The sequence below is a fragment of the Aspergillus undulatus genome (assembly GCF_047715775.1).
Source record: "Aspergillus undulatus strain CBS 261.88 unplaced genomic scaffold BDV17scaffold_5, whole genome shotgun sequence".
Lineage (NCBI taxonomy): Eukaryota > Fungi > Ascomycota > Eurotiomycetes > Eurotiales > Aspergillaceae > Aspergillus > Aspergillus undulatus.
This window is the reverse complement of record NW_027396609.1, coordinates 584869-605530: the sequence shown is the minus strand read 5'-3', so window position 1 is coordinate 605530 and position 20662 is coordinate 584869. Positions and strand designations below refer to the sequence as shown.

The 20662-nt window shown below is 51.4% G+C and overlaps 7 protein-coding genes across 7 annotated transcripts; 3 read left to right on the top strand and 4 right to left on the bottom strand.

Annotated features, from left to right (window-relative positions):
* Positions 1-253: 253 nt before the first annotated feature.
* On the bottom strand, positions 254-1902 carry BDV17DRAFT_287722 (cytochrome P450; the record flags this gene model as incomplete). Its single annotated transcript, XM_073761234.1, has 5 exons — positions 254-649; positions 710-820; positions 892-1199; positions 1427-1490; positions 1717-1902. The coding sequence occupies 5 exons, from the start codon at positions 1900-1902 to the stop codon at positions 254-256; spliced, it is 1065 nt and encodes a 354-aa protein (XP_073619623.1).
* A 2325-nt stretch (positions 1903-4227) lies between these two features.
* Positions 4228-4580, top strand: BDV17DRAFT_253789 (uncharacterized protein). Its single transcript, XM_073756690.1, has one exon. The coding sequence runs from the start codon at positions 4235-4237 to the stop codon at positions 4442-4444; it is 210 nt and encodes a 69-aa protein (XP_073619622.1). The 5' UTR covers positions 4228-4234; the 3' UTR covers positions 4445-4580.
* A 1230-nt stretch (positions 4581-5810) lies between these two features.
* Positions 5811-6370, bottom strand: BDV17DRAFT_175683 (uncharacterized protein). The gene has a single exon (XM_073754843.1). It carries the CDS (start codon positions 6325-6327, stop codon positions 6004-6006), a length of 324 nt encoding a protein of 107 aa, XP_073619621.1. The 5' UTR covers positions 6328-6370; the 3' UTR covers positions 5811-6003.
* A 3017-nt stretch (positions 6371-9387) lies between these two features.
* On the bottom strand, positions 9388-10293 carry BDV17DRAFT_287719 (PEX11 family protein; the record flags this gene model as incomplete). The annotated part of the gene is made up of 3 exons (XM_073761233.1): positions 9388-9550; positions 9613-10090; positions 10227-10293. The coding sequence occupies 3 exons, from the start codon at positions 10291-10293 to the stop codon at positions 9388-9390; spliced, it is 708 nt and encodes a 235-aa protein (XP_073619620.1).
* Positions 10294-10558: 265 nt separating this feature from the next.
* Positions 10559-13082, top strand: BDV17DRAFT_253778 (proteasome regulatory particle lid subunit RPN7). The gene is made up of 3 exons (XM_073756689.1): positions 10559-11742; positions 11814-12628; positions 12678-13082. Exons 1-3 carry the CDS (start codon positions 11293-11295, stop codon positions 12868-12870), a joined length of 1458 nt encoding a protein of 485 aa, XP_073619619.1. The 5' UTR covers positions 10559-11292; the 3' UTR covers positions 12871-13082.
* Positions 13083-13804: 722 nt separating this feature from the next.
* On the top strand, positions 13805-15810 carry BDV17DRAFT_279499 (putative alanine aminotransferase; the record flags this gene model as incomplete). Its single annotated transcript, XM_073759727.1, has 3 exons — positions 13805-13967; positions 14251-15503; positions 15556-15810. The coding sequence occupies 3 exons, from the start codon at positions 13805-13807 to the stop codon at positions 15808-15810; spliced, it is 1671 nt and encodes a 556-aa protein (XP_073619618.1).
* A 1252-nt stretch (positions 15811-17062) lies between these two features.
* BDV17DRAFT_253773 (copper fist DNA-binding domain-containing protein) lies at positions 17063-19841 on the bottom strand. Its single transcript, XM_073756688.1, has 3 exons — positions 19100-19841; positions 18863-19036; positions 17063-18807 (listed from the first exon to the last, which is right to left on the bottom strand). The coding sequence occupies exons 1-3, from the start codon at positions 19173-19175 to the stop codon at positions 17486-17488; spliced, it is 1572 nt and encodes a 523-aa protein (XP_073619617.1). The 5' UTR covers positions 19176-19841; the 3' UTR covers positions 17063-17485.
* Positions 19842-20662: the final 821 nt, after the last annotated feature.

Here is a 20662-nt window from a genome sequence, read left to right as displayed (position 1 = left end):
TTTTTTTTTTTTTTTTTTTTTTTGCAGATGAGCTTAGACTCATAGAGCATCTACAGGCGCTTAGCCCGATTCTATGCATTGGAAATGGCTTGCTTATTCCAAGGCCAGATGGACAGTGGAGATACCTGCACAACTGACGGCTAATATCTAAATTGCAAAAGCTAAAAGTGTCTGCTGCTTTGTAAGACAGATACAGTGGTTCTACGTAGTACTACTCCGTATTCAGGCGCACCTTTTTCCTGCCCGTCCGTCCTCATCCGTGGCCTGATTCTCCCCACTGGTCCTTGGTGACCTTGACCTTGACCAAGCCCTTGGTTATTGGCGCGAACTGGTCAACAATCTTCATCTCTACCGCTGTCGTCTCGTACAGCTCCATCTCAAGCCGCGAAAAGAATAGGGCAATGGCCGCATACAGCATCATGTACGCGTAACTAAGCATCCCAGTCAGCTTCAGATTCTCCCGGCGGTCTCGGCAGAGTCGCTGCTTACTTTTACCGATGCATTGCCTTCGCCCTTTGCTGAAGGAAATAGCCCACTTTTCCAGATCTTGGCTGTTCTCGTCTAGCCAGCACTCTGGGATGAATTCGTGCGGGTTCGGGAAGATTTCTTCATTGCATTCGACGATGGGATGGATCGTTGATATTTGAGTCTATTCGACCACCTTGTCAGACTCTAGGTCTTCCATTGATGACAGAAGGTAGATACTTACACCACCGGGAATGTGGTAGACACCGATATCTACTCCATGCTTGGGCACGACACGGCGAAGGAAGCCCGGCACCGTATTACTCAACCGCAGACACTCCTTCACCACTGCCGTCTGGGAGATTTTTATTTTTTTCAGAAACGACATCCACGAGAAACCGGATAGGTAAGGCTAGGGGGGAATACCAGATAAGGCAACGCCATGAACTGGCGATGGTCAAACTGCCCGCGAATGAAGGGGCTAGCCTCCAGCAGCTCCGCCTCCAGCTTCGCCTTCGCCTCGGGCTTCTTTTCGAGCAGGAAATAAGTCCCAAAAGAGAGCACATAGCTAGTTGCGTCCATGCCGGCCACGAGGTAATTCAAGAGATCGTCGAATAGTTGATCTGGGCGGAGAGGCTCGCCGGCCTTCTTTTGGGCTTCGATCATCAGATCAAAGTAGGTGCAGCGGCTTCTGACGGGCTTTCTTCCTGCATCATGTGCAGCGATACTCTCGTCTAGCCATCATTTAAATGTCTAAAAAAAGAAGGTCAGAGAGTAGTAGTAGTGGGCTCCCTAATCTGGGACAGACCGACCTCTTGTAAGTTTCTCAGTCCTGGTTGAAGCCTCTCGACCACAAAAGGCAGGAAACGAATCAATGACCCAGTTCAGAATGGGAAGTAAAATCCTTGGTGTTATACTCAGCGACAGTGCCGTGAAGCATGACGCGATTCTCTTTACTTACTCGGCCAGGTTATAGCAGTAAATCGGTCGATACTCAACATGAACGAGTGGTAGTGATCGGCATCCTGGGCCGTGTCAATTAAACCCAGCGGTAAACAGCCGGTATGACACCATATCTGCCTGTGACAGTACAGGACTGGTTAGCAGAGTTACAGTCTAGCCAGGGCGTCGGATGATGCTAGCCAGGTAGGTAGGTACTGTCTTACCGCGAATGATCGGTAGACTCGTTGGATGACGGAGGGTTTGCCTTCTTTCCCCTGACGCGCCATTGACTCGACGCATCTATCCAACAAGACCGGCATCATTGGGGGCTAGGTCATCGGCAGTTTTCCTGGAGAACAAGGAGCCGACGATGTTACGGTACTGTCTGTGCTCCTCGGGATCGGTGATGGCAAGGATCGATCCATCGGCAGCAAGTTTCTTGTAGATCCCGGGGACTTTGTGAAAATCTGTGCCTGAATTGTAGATTCTGGGCATTTCGGTCGATGAATGTCCTCATGTTTAGGGTTGGAGGCTTACCTACGTGTGGTAGTAATTGGGATCACACACATGGACATTATCAAGGCCAATACGGACGACGGGGGAGTCTGATGTGCTCTTAGCGAGGCTCACATTGTTCTGCTCAAAGGCTAACTGTATGCTCTGTGCAGTTCACTGACACGCATGCACAATACTTGCCCCACAATGTTATAGTAGGCTTAGTACAGATGAGTCGCAGCGGCCAGATGAGGACCGGGAATGTTGCTCAATAGGTGGAAGTAGAGTCTCCTGGTGTACTTGTAGAAGAGATAGAAAAGGAATGCCCCAAGAAGAAACCCGGGAGCTTGGTTTGACAAGGTATAGCAAATATCTCCACCGATACTGCGCTGGCCAGCAATGGCCCAACTTTTGTTGGATTGTGCCATCCTAACTTTCGGTCAAAGAGAGCAAGCACCAAGCGAGTTGATTCTCGGATTTCGATAGACTGCGTCGGCCGCTAACAGACGGTGGTTTTATACTCAAGAATCCTACTGGGGATTGTACAGTATAATGCAAAATTTACTTGGTATGACATGCGGAGTACCGTACAATCCAATTCTCTCCGCCTCTGAGGGGCAGGCGATTGATCGGCTTTTGGTCTGAATCTGCCAGATTCTGAAGTATCGGCCAATAGAGCTGCGATGGACATGGATAGGGATGATCATCAGTCTTCACCAGACATGAAGCTGCCACAGATCACCGGGCGGTCGTCATCTTTGACCGAAGGATGGCCTAGGGGTGCATGCATTATAACATCCACAGCCCTGATACTACATGTAAACTGTGGAGGTAATTACAAGGGCCAGACCAGGGGCAAACAAAAACCAGATTATTCTTTAACACACAGGATGTAAACCTAAGGTAGCGGCCTCCACTTGGTCAAAGCCAGGGGTTATTCCAGACTGAAAGGTCATCCAGCGATCTTGACATCTGTCAATCACAGAATGTCCAGGATCTGACTGTAAGGAAGCTCAACTGCCAACGTATCACATTGATGCATAACAGTAGACAGACCATGGCTGGCTGACCCTAGCAGGACCGTTTGTTTTTTCTCGAACGCCTGATTTGTTGGTCAGCCTTGTGCTCCTTGGGAGATCTGCATGGTCTTATAATAGGAACAATTACGGAGGACCAAGTCCTTGCATGTTGTGAGATCAACATTTTTAAGTCTAGGTACCCTAGACTCTGCAGGCTGCACTCCGGTGGCCTCCGCTAGCTACACGCTGACTAGGTAGATATCGCGGCCTGACTACTTCCCACTGGTACAAGGGAGTGGTAGTAGTGGAAGCTGGGGATGTCGAGGCGGATTCTCACAGGTGTTGGCTGGCCATTTGCGACTGGTACCGTAACCAGGTCGGCGATAACGGGGGCTGCGCGAGCGAGGTTCTCGGCCTCATACAGGGTGACTCTTGGAGATAGGAGCCTGGACACATCAAGCGGTTGGCCTCGTGGCATACTCGACTGGACGACCTTCGATACCCAGAGGCACATCCCAGAGACAATGGTGATATCCTGCACGAGGCCCATGGGTTGCGTGCATCCTTCTGTCCCAGGGATAATCTGCGCCAGAGGGGTCGAGAAATGCAGGTAGTAGGTCGCTGTAGGATGGCTTCCTTCAGGCCCAGAGGACTGCTGGTGATGGATGGAATTGAGTCTTTTCGAACCAGGTAATGCCCTCTCTCAGGCGGGCGTGTCCTTTACAGGGTGAACCCCCCGACTAACCCACTGCCCGTCACGTTCAGCGGGGCTGGATGGGTAATCTTTCCACGATTAATGAGGTTGGCGACCTTGACGGCGATCTTGTGGTCTTTGATGAATGCCTTGGTATATTTGGCTGCTTCACCGGCGCTGTCACTGTTTCCCGTGTTCAGCCGCTGGATGAGGAAGATGGTAGTATCCTAGAATCTTGGACGAGTTCTTTTGAGTGCAGTACTCGATATCGTGAAAGGCAATGGCGGGTCGATTTATGATTGTGGTGATAATGCGCATTGGTCACCTTGGCGTTGCAGACAATCGATGGAAGGATTCTGTGACGGCGTTGATGGAAAGGAACTCTTTAAGCATTCCATCAGACCTAACCTACCGCGAAGCAACTGCCCAAACCCCATTCCATGTATCTAATCTCCTTAAATGCAACGAAAAGCGTTGCGGAACCCGTCTTGTCAATTGACGCAGCTCACGACGACCGTCATGTCAAGCGCGATGCTTACGACACCGCGATGCTGCGCTCCATTAGCGACATGGAACTGTCCTTAGTGTACGCGGAGAAGATATCACCTGGCCCATTCTCATGCACAAAAGCTTTCTTGAAGATCTGAAGGAATTTCAGCATCTGTTGTTTGTTGCTGTAGCAAATATTCTGGGTCGATGGTGGGAGGACAGTGAAGCCGACTTCCCTCGTCGCATGCCATTGGCAGCCCACGAGGAGAGCGTATTAAAGGTTTGGCCACTTTCTTGTTTTTCACGATGCCGCAAGCCTTACAATAATCGACATGTATAGTGGATGCGTGAAAAGTCGAAGCATGGCCTAATGCAGCATTACAATGAGCGCCCGCTACACTGGAGGCCGGACATGCTCATCCCAGCAGCCGGCGATTCAAACACCAACCTACATTTCAAGATCTGCGAGATCAACGCTCGTTCCCCTTTCAACTCAATCATCAAGAGCGTCTGTACGTTTCAGGCAGCGGCTACAAGCAAAATAACCCTTCCTGACGGTTGGACGTCGCTTCGATCCCGGATAAGTTGGTGGATGGTCTGGTATCGCTATTCAACCCGCACCTCCCGCTCCATGTTATTTGGCATGAGGGCATCACTGGCCCCATCGATGCCTTCCGTTCCTTCTACAGACAGCTGACAGGCAAGATACCGCGAGTCGTCCACGCGGCAGACCTGCGTCTCGTGCCGGATACCTCATCGCCGACGGGTCGGGTTCTGTGCTGCATCGTAGACGCTGGGACTGCAGCGGCAAATCCCAAGGACTCGGGCCCAGGAGTCGTATTCGAGACAGGCGAGCCCCTAGAACGGATCTATCAAGTCGGACTCCAGATATCCCATCAGGATTACAGCGACCTCCCTGTGGAATGACGAGCACCGACACAAATACAGGACCATACTATCACTTTGTTTCTATTTATCCTCCTCTGAACTACCGTGAAAATACCCCAAGGGCTCCGGACCAATGATCTGACAGGCCTTACAAAAACCTGCACGGGTGTCCAGCTTGGTCTTGATTCGATCAAGCACCCCATGCATACACCTGAGGGCTCACCCGACCGTCCCGTGGGCACCACTCCCTCGGCGAGAATCAGGCAGGTTGTTGTAAGGCAGGGATTGAGATGGTGTTTATCCCATCCAATAGGGCTTCCTATAGATCCCATGATTTCGGCCTGTGACTCTTCACTCAGGGATTCCACCCTAGACAACCAATCATCCCACCAGTCAAAGCGGGGCTTCAATACCACCAGCGGCGGGGTAACAGATAAAAACACCAACTCAGATTCTCAACTTTCTCGTCCCTTTCAACTCTCGATCTCTTCCATTCTGCTAGGGACATTTCAGTCGAAGCCCCAAGGTAGGACGATTCTGCTCCTCGTTGAGGTTGGTCGAGTCCGCTAATCGCCTCGGTATAGACAACACTTATTCCCGTCGCAAACAAACACAACTTCAACCCGATAACGAAAATGGCCGGCCACAACGCTTGCCCCAAGTGCGGTGCTGACATCAGCGGTGACAACAAGAGCTGCGACTCTTGCGGCAGCGTACGTACTGGATGGCTGTTATCGTGATTAAGAAATATGGACTGACCGTTGCAGACCTGCCCCGTTTGAATGGAACCGAACCGAACTTTTCGAGTCTGAGATCTCGATTGTCGACAAAGCGGCGTTATATGGAACACGATCAGTTGGCAGGATCAATGATATGAATGAATGAATGATACCGGACTCTGTTTTCTCAAGGATCAAACGTAGATCCTCCTGACTATCACACTATCTCCCTCGTATGCGCTTCGCGGCTTGAGCGCCGGGTCGATTCGCGCGAGATCATCGTCCCCAAACTCTAGGAAACAGAGTTAAGTTCACCCCGATGTATCCTCTCCATGGGCTCCCTTGGGGGGCTTGGCTCGCTATCATTGTCCGAATCTTCGTAGTTGTTCAGACCATTTGACACCGAGAACAGGTTGTTGATCAGCACCGAGTGTCTCTTCAGATCAACCAGGCTGTTGTTCGGTAATGGCTCATTTTTGAACAGAAGAATCACCTCCACGGGGTGATCGTAGACCTTTGGCACGTTGAAGGCTTTGTAGAGCATGTATAGGATGGGGACAGACAAGCTGTGTACGACAATAGAGAAGAAAACCAGCCAGTATACAACTAGCCTCATTGTCAAAACAGTCTTGCAGGATATACATAGGTGGTGGCTTACTTGGCCTCATTGTCGCAGTCAAGTTATTGATTTCCTTGTCGCTTTCTCCTGGGTCAGGGAATAGCCTCCGGGCGTACTCTACGTAAGCGATCGCTCCGATGCCTTCAAAGGACAGTACAGTTTAAATGATGGCTCACGAATGACCTATCAATTGGCCCAAAATGTCCCATGAACAAAACATACCCCCGAAAGGAATCGATATGAGATCATAATTGCCGGAATGCGACAGAAAATGAGGATTAAAACCCCCAGTCCCAGAAGATTTGGGACAGTGATTCTGGTGGTGCTGGGCATATGGGACTCAGCCCAAGGCATGACGGCACCAAGGTACCCAAAGCTTCCATAATTGAGAACAGTCTTAAATGACGAATTGAACGGGTCATCGTCTGCAACTCTGCATTGTACAAACCGTCCCAGTTAAGCATGCTACCTGTTATAAAACAGGCCAGGGTCTCGTCGGAGCCGAAGCAGCCACATAAGCCAACAATGAATGCCCCTAGCGCTACAGGAACAAGGGTAAAGCATCCAGGATCAATCCATTTCCTGTTCCACATTAGCTTCTGCCATAAATCAACGCCTACATACCTCTAGCCGAAAAGTTGAGAGTTTTGCGGCAGAGGAAGCCTACAGTGATTCCGTAGGAAGTGCCTAGGGCGATCATGTATAAAACTCCCTCCACGAACCAACCAATGCTTTAAGGCAGTTCCCGTACCGCCTCCAAAGCGCCCGCTATCCGTAGTACCAAGGAGGTCTGGCCCCACTCTGGCGAGGTCGAATTCTTCTAAAATGACGGTGTTCACAGGGGTGTCAGCATAGCGAAGGAGTGCAGTACCGAGCAATAGGAAGGGAAACCCGAAGCCATCATTCGCACCGGCTTCGGAAGTGATAAATTCTCGAAGATAACAGCGGACATAGTTATCTGCGAAAGGTCCTTTTGCGATAGCCTGGGATAAGATGGGATCTGTGCAGGTCACGCAGGAGCCTATGATAAGAGCTGCTAGCTACCGCCGTAAGCTAGATTAGTCTCCACATGGATCATGAGTTATGAGGATACGCACAAAGGAGATACGAGGAACCACTATTTTGATACATGTGGGTGTTGCGATCCATCCCATAGCCATGAGAGGCAGTAAAAGATTGTCATCTCCTTCAGGCGGCGTTTCAGGTATTTCTTTGGTAGTTCATATCCAACTTTGACCAATTGAATACCAATCACAATTCTAGCCTGTGCCTGAAGATCTTCAGCGTGTGGTTGCAGAGAGGACTACGGGGCCATACTTGAGTGATCTCGCTTATCGTGCTCTCACTTTGGCTGTGATGACTTTCCGGATGGGGTAATTTAGGGTTTTTTTTTTTTTTGGCGACGGACGGTCCGAAGACGACACTAGTGATGAAGGCAGGTACTGGAATAAGACTGGGATTAGAATGGCCTCATGTGAACCGGGCAATCGGGAACGAGCATACAGGCTTCGCCGAGGTACCGTCGTTGCTTGACTTTCAATGAGATGAAACCAATGAGTAGAGCGTACAGACCTAGGTGGAAAAGGCATCGTTAGCCGAGTTGACAAATGACCAAGATGGTAAGAGAACAAGTGCGCTGACTAGAAACCACAAATATGACATTCAAATCGCTGAGATCAAGTATGGGATGTAGCATATTTGCTGAGGCAAGGCATGAACACTTTTTAACCACAGCTACTCAAGGGCCAGAAAACGGGTGGGTTGACCAGCCTTCCCGGCAGGCTCAAGCCGTCAAACAGAATGGATATAGCTGCCCACGAGCAGCTCGAGACTTGTAAGCTAAGAAATTAATGTCTGTCAACGACAAAGACGAAGGTGCCATGGCTTCAAGCCTCAGGAGGATTATCCTGTCTTCAAGCCCAGGCATCTCGGAATGTGGTGGCTCTGAGTGACGAAGGAGAACGCTTCATCGGCGGCAGTCAGAAGTGCGTTATTGACCCCTTGGTCCATATCTCACACATGCAAAGGCCATCAAGCATATCGCTCAAAGTGGGTCGTTGCATGCGCCCTTGCAGGTACAGGCTCGTAGAGTCGGCCGTGGCAGAAAGTCAGGAGATGAAACGATAACTCTTGTGGTTTCAACGGACTGCATCGAAAACGTCAGGGACACGATCGTCAAATTCCGATATGATAGGAGGTGGCGGGGAGGTGGATATCGAAACGGAGTTCCAGGTCCCGGCGCGAAAGCATTCTTGCTGATCTCACAGTTCCCGATGGTATCTTAGAGCTAGTGGACCCAGGATGAGAACAGGCTATTTGTGAAAGTGGTGCCTAAGTACGGTAGATCTGCTCCATAGATCCAGTTAAGACGGTAGCTTGGTGTCGACGTTTATCGACTCCCCTTCAGAGTAGGAGTCACAGATTTGCTTTTGCTTTTCACGATAAGCCAGTAAGTCGAAACTCAACGGAGCTGCTTCGCTGTCATCCTGGCCAATAATCTCGTGGAGATGAGGAACTACCAAACACGAAAAGAGGTCCAAGGAGGGCTTCCCATTAGTAGCAAAGAACTGCTGGATGAGTCGGCATGATGGAGTTGTGAAGCTGTCAAGTTGGCTGAAGTTTGAAGCAGCTCAGATGGGGCAGGTGGGCCATGATCGACGTGTCATGTCTGAGGCACGAAGGGCTTAGGCGTCAAGAACAGACAAGGAGAAAGCAAAGCGCTGTTGTATTACTTGGGGAAAACATGTGAAAATGGACTCTAAAATACATATATGTACCCTGGAAAATGTAACTGATTAATGTCAAGGAAAAGTCGTCGCAGTCGGGGTTGAATTTGATATAAGAATCCTCAGGATTCTTCCGCTATCACAGCTTGATGTTGACCCGGTCACCCGCGTTCAGACAGGTCAAGCGGACAGATAGTTACCATATATCGGCAGCTTCAAAGCCTCAGCACATTCGCTATGAAGCATCCCGATGCCGCTGTGGAGATGATACCCAAGAACTATCAGACGAAGCTGGTCGCAGACCGTGTCCGGAACCTTCTGTGTTGGTTGCTTATGCGCTCTTGCGCCATTGACTCCACACGCCAATCAAACTGCTAATTGTGCCCGCGATGCCGACAAGTCCATCGTCCAGGTCTGCGAATCCGAGCGCGGAGACAGGAATGGTCAAGTCGCAGAGGTCAGAGATAAGCTGAAGACGGGCGGCAGCACACTCCCTAGAAGTGATTGTTAGACTCTCTTCCCTGTTTAAGGCGACGCATGATGCGAAGGTACATACTTTACAAGCTTTTTAGCTTCAACGACTCCTTCGCCCTCCTTCAGATCCAGAGTCTTTTGCTTCTCGTTGAGCCTCCACAAAGTATAACCACCCGCAAGCGCGCTGCAAACCAATCCAGAGAACCAAGCGCGATAAGCTGAGTCTTGCAATCGCTTAGCACTAGCGAGTTTCCGGACACCGATGGTGTCCACAACGGTCACTGTGTCGAGCGAGAGGTATCCAGCATAGCCGAGCTGGCGACCGATAGCTAGGTAGCGTAAAACGGGATCGATAGGGCCCTTGTTATCAGACGCAAGAGCAGCGGCCTTCAAGTGCTCGATGAACTTTCCAATTCTCAGAATCTTCCGTGTCGTTCCGAACTGTTTCTTGATTGCATTGTATGGGGCAATAGCGGTTTGCGGTTGGTTCGTGCGGTATAGGTACCAGGCGTAGAATCGTGAGAAGTATTGCAGGGTACGGAGGATCTTATCACGACCAACTGCGACCTTACGTTAGCTTGTAGTCGACGAGCTGCTTATCAATTCTCTTCATCGCTTCGACCTCTCCAGTCCCGTCGCAGTGATCCCAAATCGAAGCGACAAGCGTAGGCAAGTTCAACGGGGTTTCTCACATACCCGTCGTAGCCACAAAGCGCAGGTAATGCGCAAGGGCAGGGTGGTAAATCAGAGCGTCTGCGACCATTATTGCTGTATGTCACGTCTCCAAGAACTTATAAAGTCGTCGGCAAATGAGAACCGTAATCCGGGAAGTCGTGCGATGGGAGTAAAGGAAACTGAATCGATGACAGGCCAGCTGGTCAGGGTAAAAAATAAGAGAGCAGTTTGACGGGATGGCAGCTCCACAAAGAAATAAGAAGAGATGGAGAAAAGACGGGGGAGGGGAAGGAGGGAATTGGATCGGTAAATGAACTCGCCGAGTCTGGAGAGAGTCGCCGTCGGCCCATGAACCTCGGCTTAGCACATCCGGTACTTCCCCGTGCATCTCCAGAGTTCAACTTGGTCGTCCTGATTGCTCCCTACAGTACGAGCACGGTTACTACCAAGTATCTATCTCTCTATGGAGATGCTGTTACTACAGTACTACGTGACCAAGTTGTAGTGCGATTACCCGGGCCGAGAGGGTGATGGTTCCGGGTGTATGCAGAGAGGCTAGTAATTGACAGAGAAATGGACAATAGCCACTGAGCTTCTATGGACAGGAGCAGGCACTTCTCTAAGGCCACGATGAGAGTAGACAGGTCACAAAATGATCGAAATGTCTCCCTGGGCGATCGCAGTCATGTTATGCTTTGCCTTCCAGTTGCCGTGACACTGCTTGAGTATGGCTGTCATCGAGACAGAACGCAAGATCGCGCCATCCGGAGAGAAATGGCCTTTAGCTAAAGACAACTAAACGATGTTGCCAGCGTCAAGTCCTTTGAGGCTTTGACATGGCCAGGCCTAAGGTTGATCGCTGGAAGCCGAACGAAACTTGGAAGGGCAGTCTCGGAGCTGGAAAAACATTCCACCAGCTGAGCTTGTGTCAGCTACCGGACTGACGAACGGACGTGATAACTGCCTCAACACCATCTCATCCACGCGGCTCCCTTACCCCGTTCCGAACCTCTCTCTTGCCATCGTCCTATTGAATCTTTCTCTGAAGCTACTACATCTGAGATTTCCGAACTTTTCCGCCGTCAACATGGGGTCCGATCCTCAGTACATCAAGTACCCCGACCTCTCTCTCGCCCAACATGTCTTCAACCTATCCAACCCGGCATGTCCCCAGACTGTGCGTCAGACTTCGTTAAAGAAGCTCCAAGAAGCGATCACGGAAAGGAAGATGGCTCCTTTCTACCGACATCTCGCCCACCCCATTGAAGGCGTCCTGAACCATTCTGGCGAGAATGCTCCCGAATCACGGTCATCTAGCGCCGGCAAGCCGCTCAGTACCCTGGCGTCGCGGAGGCTATCGCAAAAGATAGACTTCCCTTGGGATGAGGCATTGTATCAGTCGCTCGTTGAAGACAACCAGAAGGAGTTGGCCGATTTCCAGAAGGAAGAAGATGAGGCGGAGGAAGCTGCCGGAGAGACTGAGGTGCAAGCCGCGCGAGGGAAACGTGCTGAGTTCTGGGCGCGAGTAGGGGACAAGGTACGTTTGCAACGTTTATGGCTTCTGGGTGTCTTGTGCAACTCTGCATACTGATACTTTCGATCTTGTAGGACAAAGCTATCGAGTCTCACGAAACTCTTCTGGAAAAGACAACATTCCTTGGCTCCAAGATCGACCTCACACTCGCCATGATCCGAATCGGGCTTTTCTTTGGAGACACGCTATACGTCAAAAAAAACATCGAGCGAGCGGAAGGGTTGATCGAGGGCGGTGGTGACTGGGATAGAAGAAACCGCCTAAAGGCATACAAGGGATTGCATTTGCTTACCATCCGGTCTTACAGCACTGCTGCCCCTCTGCTTTTGGACAGCTTGTCCACATTCACCAGCTACGAGTTATGCAGCTACTCCGCTCTTGTCATTTATGCTGTACTTGCAGGCTCCCTTTCTCTGAAACGGGTTGACTTCAAGGCCAAGGTGGTGGATGCACCCGAGATCAAGGCCATTCTTGGTTCCGGCGAAGACCGCTTGGCTGCCTTGACTGGCGAGATCTCTTCTGGGCCCGGAGCTCAAGACGAAGAAATGAAGGATGCTTCCGCTTCGACGGCTGCCACAACGGCCGTGAACCTCACGACTTTCGGTGGCAACTCTGGCATTCAGGCAGAGGCCGAAACACCAATCGACTTTGCTCCTCTCTCAAACTTGGTCAGCAGCTTGTACAACGGCAACTACCGGACATTCTTCCTGGCTCTCGCAGCTGTGGAGGACCATTTCTTGACTCAAGACCGATACCTTTACGAACACCGGGCTTGGTTTGTACGTGAAATGCGACTCAGGGCTTACCAACAGCTCTTACAGAGTTACCGAGTAGTGGGGTTGAGCAGCATGGCCAGTGATTTCGGCGTCACGGTGGACTACTTGGACCGGTAAGCTGGCAGCACATGCATGTACAAGCAGGGGAGCTAACAAAAGCAGGGATCTTGCTAGGTTTATTGCGAACAACCGAATTGCTTGCACAATCGACCGAGTCAACGGAATCATTGAGACGAATCGACCAGATGACAAGAACAAGCAATACGCCGATGTGGTGAAGCATGGAGACGCTCTGATCACGAAACTCCAGAAGTACGGTCAAGCGGTGCGCCTGCGGGGAAGCGAGCGGAGCTAGATAATATGTGCAAATATCGGCGGACGAATTGAGGGAATGCTATCCTTGTTGCATCACGGCGTCGCCTGATCAGTAGCGCTTTGGGACTGGATCATTGAGCCAAGGGGATCTCTGTTTCATCAATACATTCATCTAACTTCTTTAGAACAAAGGATCGCGGAGCTGGAGCCCGCTGTATCATACAACACTTATGATAGACCCAAGACGAGATGTCTTCGATCTCCTGATCTAAGGTCAGTAGTCTCCATACCCGGCGCAGTGGAATGTGGGCCCACCGTAATCGTAGCACGATGTCTTCTGTTCGCATCAACATCGTTTCGATTCAGCAATGATGATAGTAGTCATAGGATAATTGATACATCAATTCCCTCTACGACTATCTGGGAGTATAACATCGTAATGATCTTCATCAAGTAGACCGAGAAGCCCAAACTAATTAGCGGCCGGCCGATGTTCGGGAAGAGCCGGGCCTCTTGTGGGGGGTGACAATTCAGGGCCCAGTCACCGGAAACCACACCGCGACAGGGATTGCTCCGATCAATATTAATCTTATTGTTGGTTTCCTTGGCCTCAGCGTACCGCGTCATCACGAGAAGGTACCATTCAGCCCCAGGAAGGAGGAGAGGTGACAGAGACCTGTGGCCTGGCTTGGCCCTGGGTCAGGAACTATGAGGCTGAGTCAGCACCGATGATCGGCGGCCCCCTCACAAATCGCTCCAAATTTCGCGTTCAATTTCCACCCCTCAGCTTGTTATTTGCTGCCCTTTGCTCGACTCGGATCGCCAGCAAGACAGCGCTCAGTTGTCGGATTTCCTGTTCGCCCAGCCGATTGCCCTTGAAACCCCCGCGTTAGCCCCCACGGCGGAGAAAGCCTGAACTGCGCCATTGGCTGCCACTTTCATCGACAAGTGTCGCGGGAAACGATCAATACAATATGGCCTGGCAAAGGATCGCATCCCAGATGCGGACACCGCTGCGGCGGGCAGTGATCTGGCGGCCGAATAATGCTCGGTTTGCGCGGGCACAGAGCCAATTTCCTCAGCCTCGATCGTTCTCCAAGGCAGCGTTAGCCGCGGGAAGGTCGAGTGTGCTGTCGGGTAAGTGTTTCGGGAACCCCCGAGAGCCTGACGCCCGCCCCCTCCGCCTGCCTGATGTCTCGTGTTCCCCATCCCATCATTCCCGATTGAACCGGATCGGTGGTCTGGGCAGAGTCCACACCTCGTGACATCCTGGACGAGTGGTTTAAGAGCCATCTGTCTCAGCTGCTTTGACTTAGCGTCTTCCCGGTCTACAAATGGAACCACTCGCCCAACTGCGTGGCCAGACCTGAGATTCCCGCCGCACAAGCATCCATACACTGACGCCTTCTCAATTGACCAGACTCGACGATGGCGACCCAAACGATGGTGCCGACTGCTTCCCAGCGTGCCCTCTCGACTGCGGCTGTTCGCTGCTTGGACGTGGACAACATCAACTCGAACGTCAAGGCCGCCAAGTACGCCGTTCGTGGTGAGCTTGCCGTCAAGGCGGAGGAATACCGTGTGAGGTTGGCCCAGGGAGACAAGTCGTTGCCATTCGACAGTGTCATCTTCGCCAACATTGGTAACCCCCAGCAGCTCGACCAGAAGCCCATCACCTTCTTCCGTCAAGTCCTCAGTCTCCTCGAGAACCCATTGTTGTTGAGCAATAAGGAGGTCCTCCGTACGTCCTTCGGCTACCAAGATGATGTTATCGAGCGGGCCGAGACGCTTCTTGCGGAAGTCCAGAGCGTTGGAGCATACAGTCACAGCCAGGGTGCCCCTCTCATCCGAGAGAGTGTGGCCAAGTTCATTGAGGAGCGTGATGGATTCCCCGCCGACCCTCAATCACTCTTCCTCACTGGTGGTGCCTCGTCCGGTGTAAACACCCTGTTGAACGTTATTTGCAACGGCCCGAACGCTGGTGTCCTTGTTCCGATCCCTCAGTACCCTCTATACACAGCCACCCTTTCCCTGCTGAATGCGCAGTGCGTTCCATACCACTTGGAGGAGCAGAAGGCTTGGGGTACCGACATCCACACGATCAAGAAGTCGTTGCAACAGGCTAAGGCTGCTGGCACTGACGTCCGCGCTATCGTGGTTATTAACCCCGGTAACCCCACTGGTGCCTCTCTGAGCCCAGAGGATATCAAGAGTGTTCTTGATATCGCTGCGGAGGAGAAGCTTGTGGTTATTGCAGACGAGGTATACCAGACAAACGTGTTCATTGGAGAGTTCACATCGTTCAAGAAGAGACTCCGGGAGCTGCAGCAGGAGGTTTTCGGCAAATACGACAATGTCGAGCTAGTCTCTCTTCACAGTACCTCCAAGGGTATGGTCGGCGAGTGTGGTCATCGTGGTGGTTACTTTGAACTGGTCGGATTTGATCCCGAGGTTGCCGCGCAGGTGTACAAGTTCATCAGTATCATGCTCTGCCCACCCGTCATCGGCCAGTGCCTAGTCGAGCTTATGGTAAACCCTCCCAAACAGGGCGAGCCCAGCCACGAGCTGTATCAGAAGGAGTACAACGGTATCCGGGACGGACTGCGCCAGCGCGCTTTTGCCCTGTATGAGGCCTTCCAGCGAATGGAGGGTGTCGAGTGCCAAGAGCCTCAGGTACGTGCTTCTAGCACGCGGAAATGAACCAACTTGACTGACTTTATGGTAGGGCGCTATGTACCTCTTCCCCACCATCACACTACCTTCCAAGGCCGTCGAAGCCGCCGCTGCTGAGGGCCGCGCCGCCGACGAATTCTACTGCCTCCGTCTCCTCGACGCCACCGGCGTCTGCGTCGTCCCAGGCTCTGGCTTCGGTCAGAAGGAGAACACGCTCCACTTCCGCACGACCTTCCTCGCCCCAGGCACGGACTGGGTGGAGCGTATCGTCAAGTTCCACTCTGAATTTATGACCAAATATAAATAGAAGCTTGATGGTCAGGCATCAGCATTCTCGCCATTTTTATCATTTTCATCATCATCATATAGAGCGACAACTGGTTAGGTTGCCACATTTCGCTTGGAACTTGGAAGGACCGAGTATCGTGTCTGGATAGTACTGCATCTCTGCTCAGTGTATATACCCCAATGCACAACCATTCGGATCACTTTTTTTAGACTTTTCCTATATAGTCCCCTAGTCTGAAACAACCCGCAAGTTCAAGCTTTAAAGTACGTAAGTCTGGTAGACATATTTGATCTACGATATCCGTTGTCCTGGCTTCAGGTTCCAAATGACGACGGCCCGGCAGATCGCCCCATTCCTAGGAGCAGGTGCCGTAGTCGATAGATGCTGATGTACCAGCTTGAACCGTTGAAAGTTGGCCCTCCTTCTGATTCTGTCTGGGTCTGTGCTCTTGAAAATTGTCCGTGTCACTAACACTGACTGTCAACCCTAGCTCAGCCCATCCGCCACAGGCACACTACTTGTAGATCTGGTTCGCCGTTTGCCGTTCGCAGCTCTACCCAATTTATGGGCAGACTGGAAGAAGGGTACCACGGATGAGTTCCAGTAAATCCTCGATCAAAAAATGATAGTTTTACGGTGTAACGAAAATTAGAAAAGAGCCCACAAACCCACGAACCACGAACCTCCATACCTAAGCAACGTATTTACTTACCCAGGTAAGAGTAAGCTAGACAGGGATGCAACACCCGGCTAAGCGGCACCAAAATCCAAACACTAATACTAACCAACAAAATCACTACGTAGTAACGAAATTAAATCCCCCGCCTCCAACCATGCAGTGACGCAAACTGGACCCCTCCAGCACGAAACGTGCCAAGTCGAGACAAGCCTTGGGTCGGGCAAAGCTTGTCTTTCATCCCTTGCTGATCGGCATAATGAGGTGATCCATCACATTCCCCTGGCGTCTGGTGCCAGTCGAGTAATTTGGAGTAACTTATCCAGGGGCGCTGTAATATATATTATGAAGGTTTTGATTTGATGTTATACCATGCAGTGGGCTGCTGTGAATGATCGAAAATAGGTAGGCACCTTCCTGACTGACTGATCGCTTGGTGGCGGCATCTCACCTCATCATGATCGTGATCGTAGCTGGGATCCCTGACGGAGGAGCATACTTTCTGCTTTCTTTATTCACCGCTGGTTGCTGAGTCTGGGTTATTTCAAGTTATTGTCACACCGCTACTAGTACAGAGTTTAATTAGGACCAAGCTTAGGTTTAAATTGCAATTTGATGGATATTCCGACGCGTGATCTAGTCTTTCCGAAAGCATGCAAGGGCAGCAGGAAATCTATAGTGACAAATCATGGCTCTATGTACAATGCAGCATTCCAAGCGAGCATCACGGGCTGCTGAAACAGGATATACACGGGTCGGCAGGAGCAAAATTTCAGTAAAATCAAGTAAATGGATATCAGCTTTATCGATTGGCTCTTATACAGTAGTAAGATCTCACTCAGATTGGGCTAATTGAACAAATTTACAAAAGAGCAGACATCTATCATCATCTCTCATCAAGGTCGTGAAGACTTCTTGGTGTTGTCACAGACTGTGTGGAGGTGGTGGTAAAGCGCAGAAAGGAACCGCAGGCTCTAACTAAATCAAATTTTTAGAGCTTTTGCTGCCGCTGCCGTGCTATTGAACCCAGGGCTGTGCAAAAAAGTTGCTGTCATCCAGGGGCGCAGCGTTAGGATCAAAAAGCGTAGTAGCCCAAATCGGCTCTGCTGCAGGATTTGCCATGGGCAAGTTGTCCGGGTTGGCCATGGATTTGTCTAATGTTTGATCATCAGACATGGTGTACGCACCTTGCGTAGGGAGAACTTTAGGTTCCATTCCCATGCTGACCTGTAATTGTTGCTCCATTACAGCGGCTGACTCGTTGGCGGATTTGAGGAAGTCGTCAATTGTTATGGATCCTAGATCGTTCGACGCGAGCATCTGCGCTTGGGGAAGGCCCATAAACGATGAAGCCGAGCTGAAACGGTAATTCTCAGAGTCCGAGCCTTCACTCACGCTATGAAGGTCGTGCGGGTCGTTGCCAGTATGCCCCAGATGGGGGAGTGGGCCAAAGTCTTCGAATTCCGAAACATCTGACGATGACGGCGGTATCCCCGTGGCCATAGATCCGTAGTCGATGCTAGCGTAAGAGGGGGGCTGCGTGCTTGTGGTTGGCATGGCCGATGATAGTGGAACACCTGACCAATCAACTGGCGGAGCGTTGAGTCCTGCAGAGCAAAATGCCAGGTCATTATCGGGGGAAGTGAAGAATGTCTCTTGGCATTGATCTTGGAACGGCATGGCGCTCACTGGGGAAGTATTCGTTGTCGGGAAGGTGGAGTACGGCAGCGCAAAAGATAGCCCAGATGTGTCGATTGGTTCTAGAGAGGTCTTTGGCATGGACATTGGTATCGGTGCAGGAACACCACCATTGTTGGGTTCTTCCGTCGGTTGTGAATGAGAAAATAGCGACGAGAGGTCGAGTGGGGGAACAGACGTTGGGACATCTTCAAGAGGAGCCACAGGGGCATTTTCAGGAGACCCGTGCTCGGATTTGACGCGACGGTGGAAACCGTAAATACTGCCCGGCCGTTCTTGCGCTTGGTTCGGGATCGATTCGCCCATAAAAGAGGATTGAGCCAAAGGCAAATGTTCCGTAGAACGACGAGCAGTATCGGCCGCGTGGATGGTATGAGACCGTGGGATCGTGTAGGGTAAACCGCATTTGTGAGCCATGTCGTTGTGTTTATGGGGAGGCTTGTGGTGACCATCACGGAATACGGTGAGCGTGCTTTCCGACTTGGTCGACGTCAACTGAGGTTTCCTAGGTTGTTCCAACGGAGGCGCAGCCGGTGGTGGGACACCAGTTTCTGGTACGGTATCCAGATGGGGTTCCTTTTTCAGCGCACAGGTACAGCGCTGTCCATGACAACAGCCACATTTTGTTGGACGAGAGTCCTCTGTAATATGCATATCAGAAACAATGAATCAGAGTGCCGTAAACATCTTGCTCACGCTTCAGATCCCGCTTCTCAGCAGCATGGGGATCTAGATCATTTTTGTGGCTATTCTTCTTCTTGTCACCACACTCGCACTTTGTGTGGGTTGTCCGGGACTTGCGTAGGCCGCGACAGTGAGGACATTGAGAGACTGGTCGGCCTTTTTTGTTGATATGGGTCAACGGGCGGTCTATAGTGGGGGGAGTTAGTTGCGACGGTCTTATTCTGGCTAGAATGTAAATGAGCGACTTACCACTATGGTGACAGCTGCTAACACGGTGACCCCGGACGCAAGCTTCACAAGCCCACTTCTCGCCATCAATAAGCATTGCCGCGGTTACTGGGATTGGCACATGCGATGATTCGCGAAATATAATCAGCGAGATTTGTAGAATCTGAGCTTTGAACGGAGCACGGTATGAGGTCACACCGTTGCTCTAGGTTGAATGGGTTGAGTTTTGCGTAAAATCTTGATTCGGATCGTTTTCTTTCGTGCGGCGGATGCAGTCCCAGCATGGGGAGTGCGTTGAAAGGGAAAATGAAAGGGCCTTCAAGGCCAAGGTTGAGGGTATAAGTATGTGCGGTCCGTCTAGGAATCAAAGAGGAACAACTCCAAGAAAGCAGGGGGTATCTTGAACGGGGTATCCCAATGCACCAGCCAGATCACAGAAACGCCGTTTAACCTGTAAAGGGGCCAGATCGCGACTGGTGTTCCGAACAGTGTACTCGAGCTTTGGTTTGGGATGGGGGGGTGGTCAATTGCGCGGGAGCAAGCCAACCCAGGTACCAGGAACGGGAGGGACAGTCGGTCTGGGGGAGAACGAAAAAAGCCAAGGCTGCGCACAAGGCAGAACGAAGAGGTCAATTGCAACGAAAGGGCCAAAGCCTACGCACCGTTTGGCGCCGGCCGTGAGACAGGACACCAAGTACCGGCTGTGGCGGCCAAGAGAGAGAGAAAACGCTCGATGTCGACGCAGAGTTGCGAAGAAACCCTGGAGAAAGGGGAGAGAAGGAGAGAGGGAAGAGGAACAGCGGGCGAGGGGGCAGAAGTAGTTGCGAGCGCCTGCGAGTGCTGTGGAGTGGCGCGCCTGGTGCCTGTGCGCCGCCGGAGTGCCGTACGTGACAGTATCTGACAGTACTTGACAGGAACAGTCGCCCTCATCCCATACGAACGTCGTCGTCAGAACACGGTCAGAACGGGCAGCGTCACTGATGATCCATATTTCCAGTGTTGCTCCACATTCAGTGCTGTTCATCGAAATTATGGGACCTCGTGCTGCGCTCTCCCAAGCCCACATCACCACATCATCATCCTTTCATCCAGGCACCACGCCCGGTTACAACGTACAGAGTACATATGCGCATTCCTACGCCCTGCTCTGCTACAGTTTTGTCTCAAAGTTCCTCGCTATCCTCGCTGCAATCGGGTGCCTTCTAGGCCCCTGGATCGGCGCTATCGCTGAAGGTCTTAATATAGCCACAATGCCACATTACCATACATTACGTGGGAGCGCACTGCGCAGGGCAACGCCTGTAAGACTCAAATCACGACAGAGTCTGTCTCTGGGCAAATCTACCGACGCATGGGCTTCTCTGGGCAATTGCCGATTTTCCACCTATGCCTCGAGCAACCGTTTCATGGTTCACGCATCTGGCTGCTCCTTGTGCCTTAGCATTAGGGCTTACGACCCAGATAAGGACTCACAGGTGGCGATGCTTCCTTTCAGAGTCCCCTTATAAGGCTGGGCCGGACCGTTGGAGTTTGGTTGATGGGTCTGAGTCTGGGGCAACCCGGGCCGACCACCGCACAACGTCA

Excerpts from the sequence above, each read along its gene's own strand:
- BDV17DRAFT_253789 (XM_073756690.1), top strand. The coding sequence starts at position 4,235 with ATGCACAAAAGCTTTCTTGAAGATCTGAAGGAATTTCAGCATCTGTTG.
- BDV17DRAFT_175683 (XM_073754843.1), bottom strand. The coding sequence starts at position 6,327 with ATGAGGCTAGTTGTATACTGGCTGGTTTTCTTCTCTATTGTCGTACAC.
- BDV17DRAFT_253778 (XM_073756689.1), top strand. The coding sequence starts at position 11,293 with ATGGGGTCCGATCCTCAGTACATCAAGTACCCCGACCTCTCTCTCGCC. Across the intron at positions 11,743-11,813 it reads GGGCGCGAGTAGGGGACAAG|GACAAAGCTATCGAGTCTCA; the intron begins GTACGTTTGCAA and ends TCGATCTTGTAG. Across the intron at positions 12,629-12,677 it reads ACGGTGGACTACTTGGACCG|GGATCTTGCTAGGTTTATTG; the intron begins GTAAGCTGGCAG and ends TAACAAAAGCAG.
- BDV17DRAFT_253773 (XM_073756688.1), bottom strand. The coding sequence starts at position 19,175 with ATGCTTATTGATGGCGAGAAGTGGGCTTGTGAAGCTTGCGTCCGGGGT. Across the intron at positions 19,037-19,099 it reads TAGCAGCTGTCACCATAGTG|ACCGCCCGTTGACCCATATC; the intron begins GTAAGTCGCTCA and ends CCCCCACTATAG. Across the intron at positions 18,808-18,862 it reads TGAGAAGCGGGATCTGAAGC|AGGACTCTCGTCCAACAAAA; the intron begins GTGAGCAAGATG and ends TGCATATTACAG.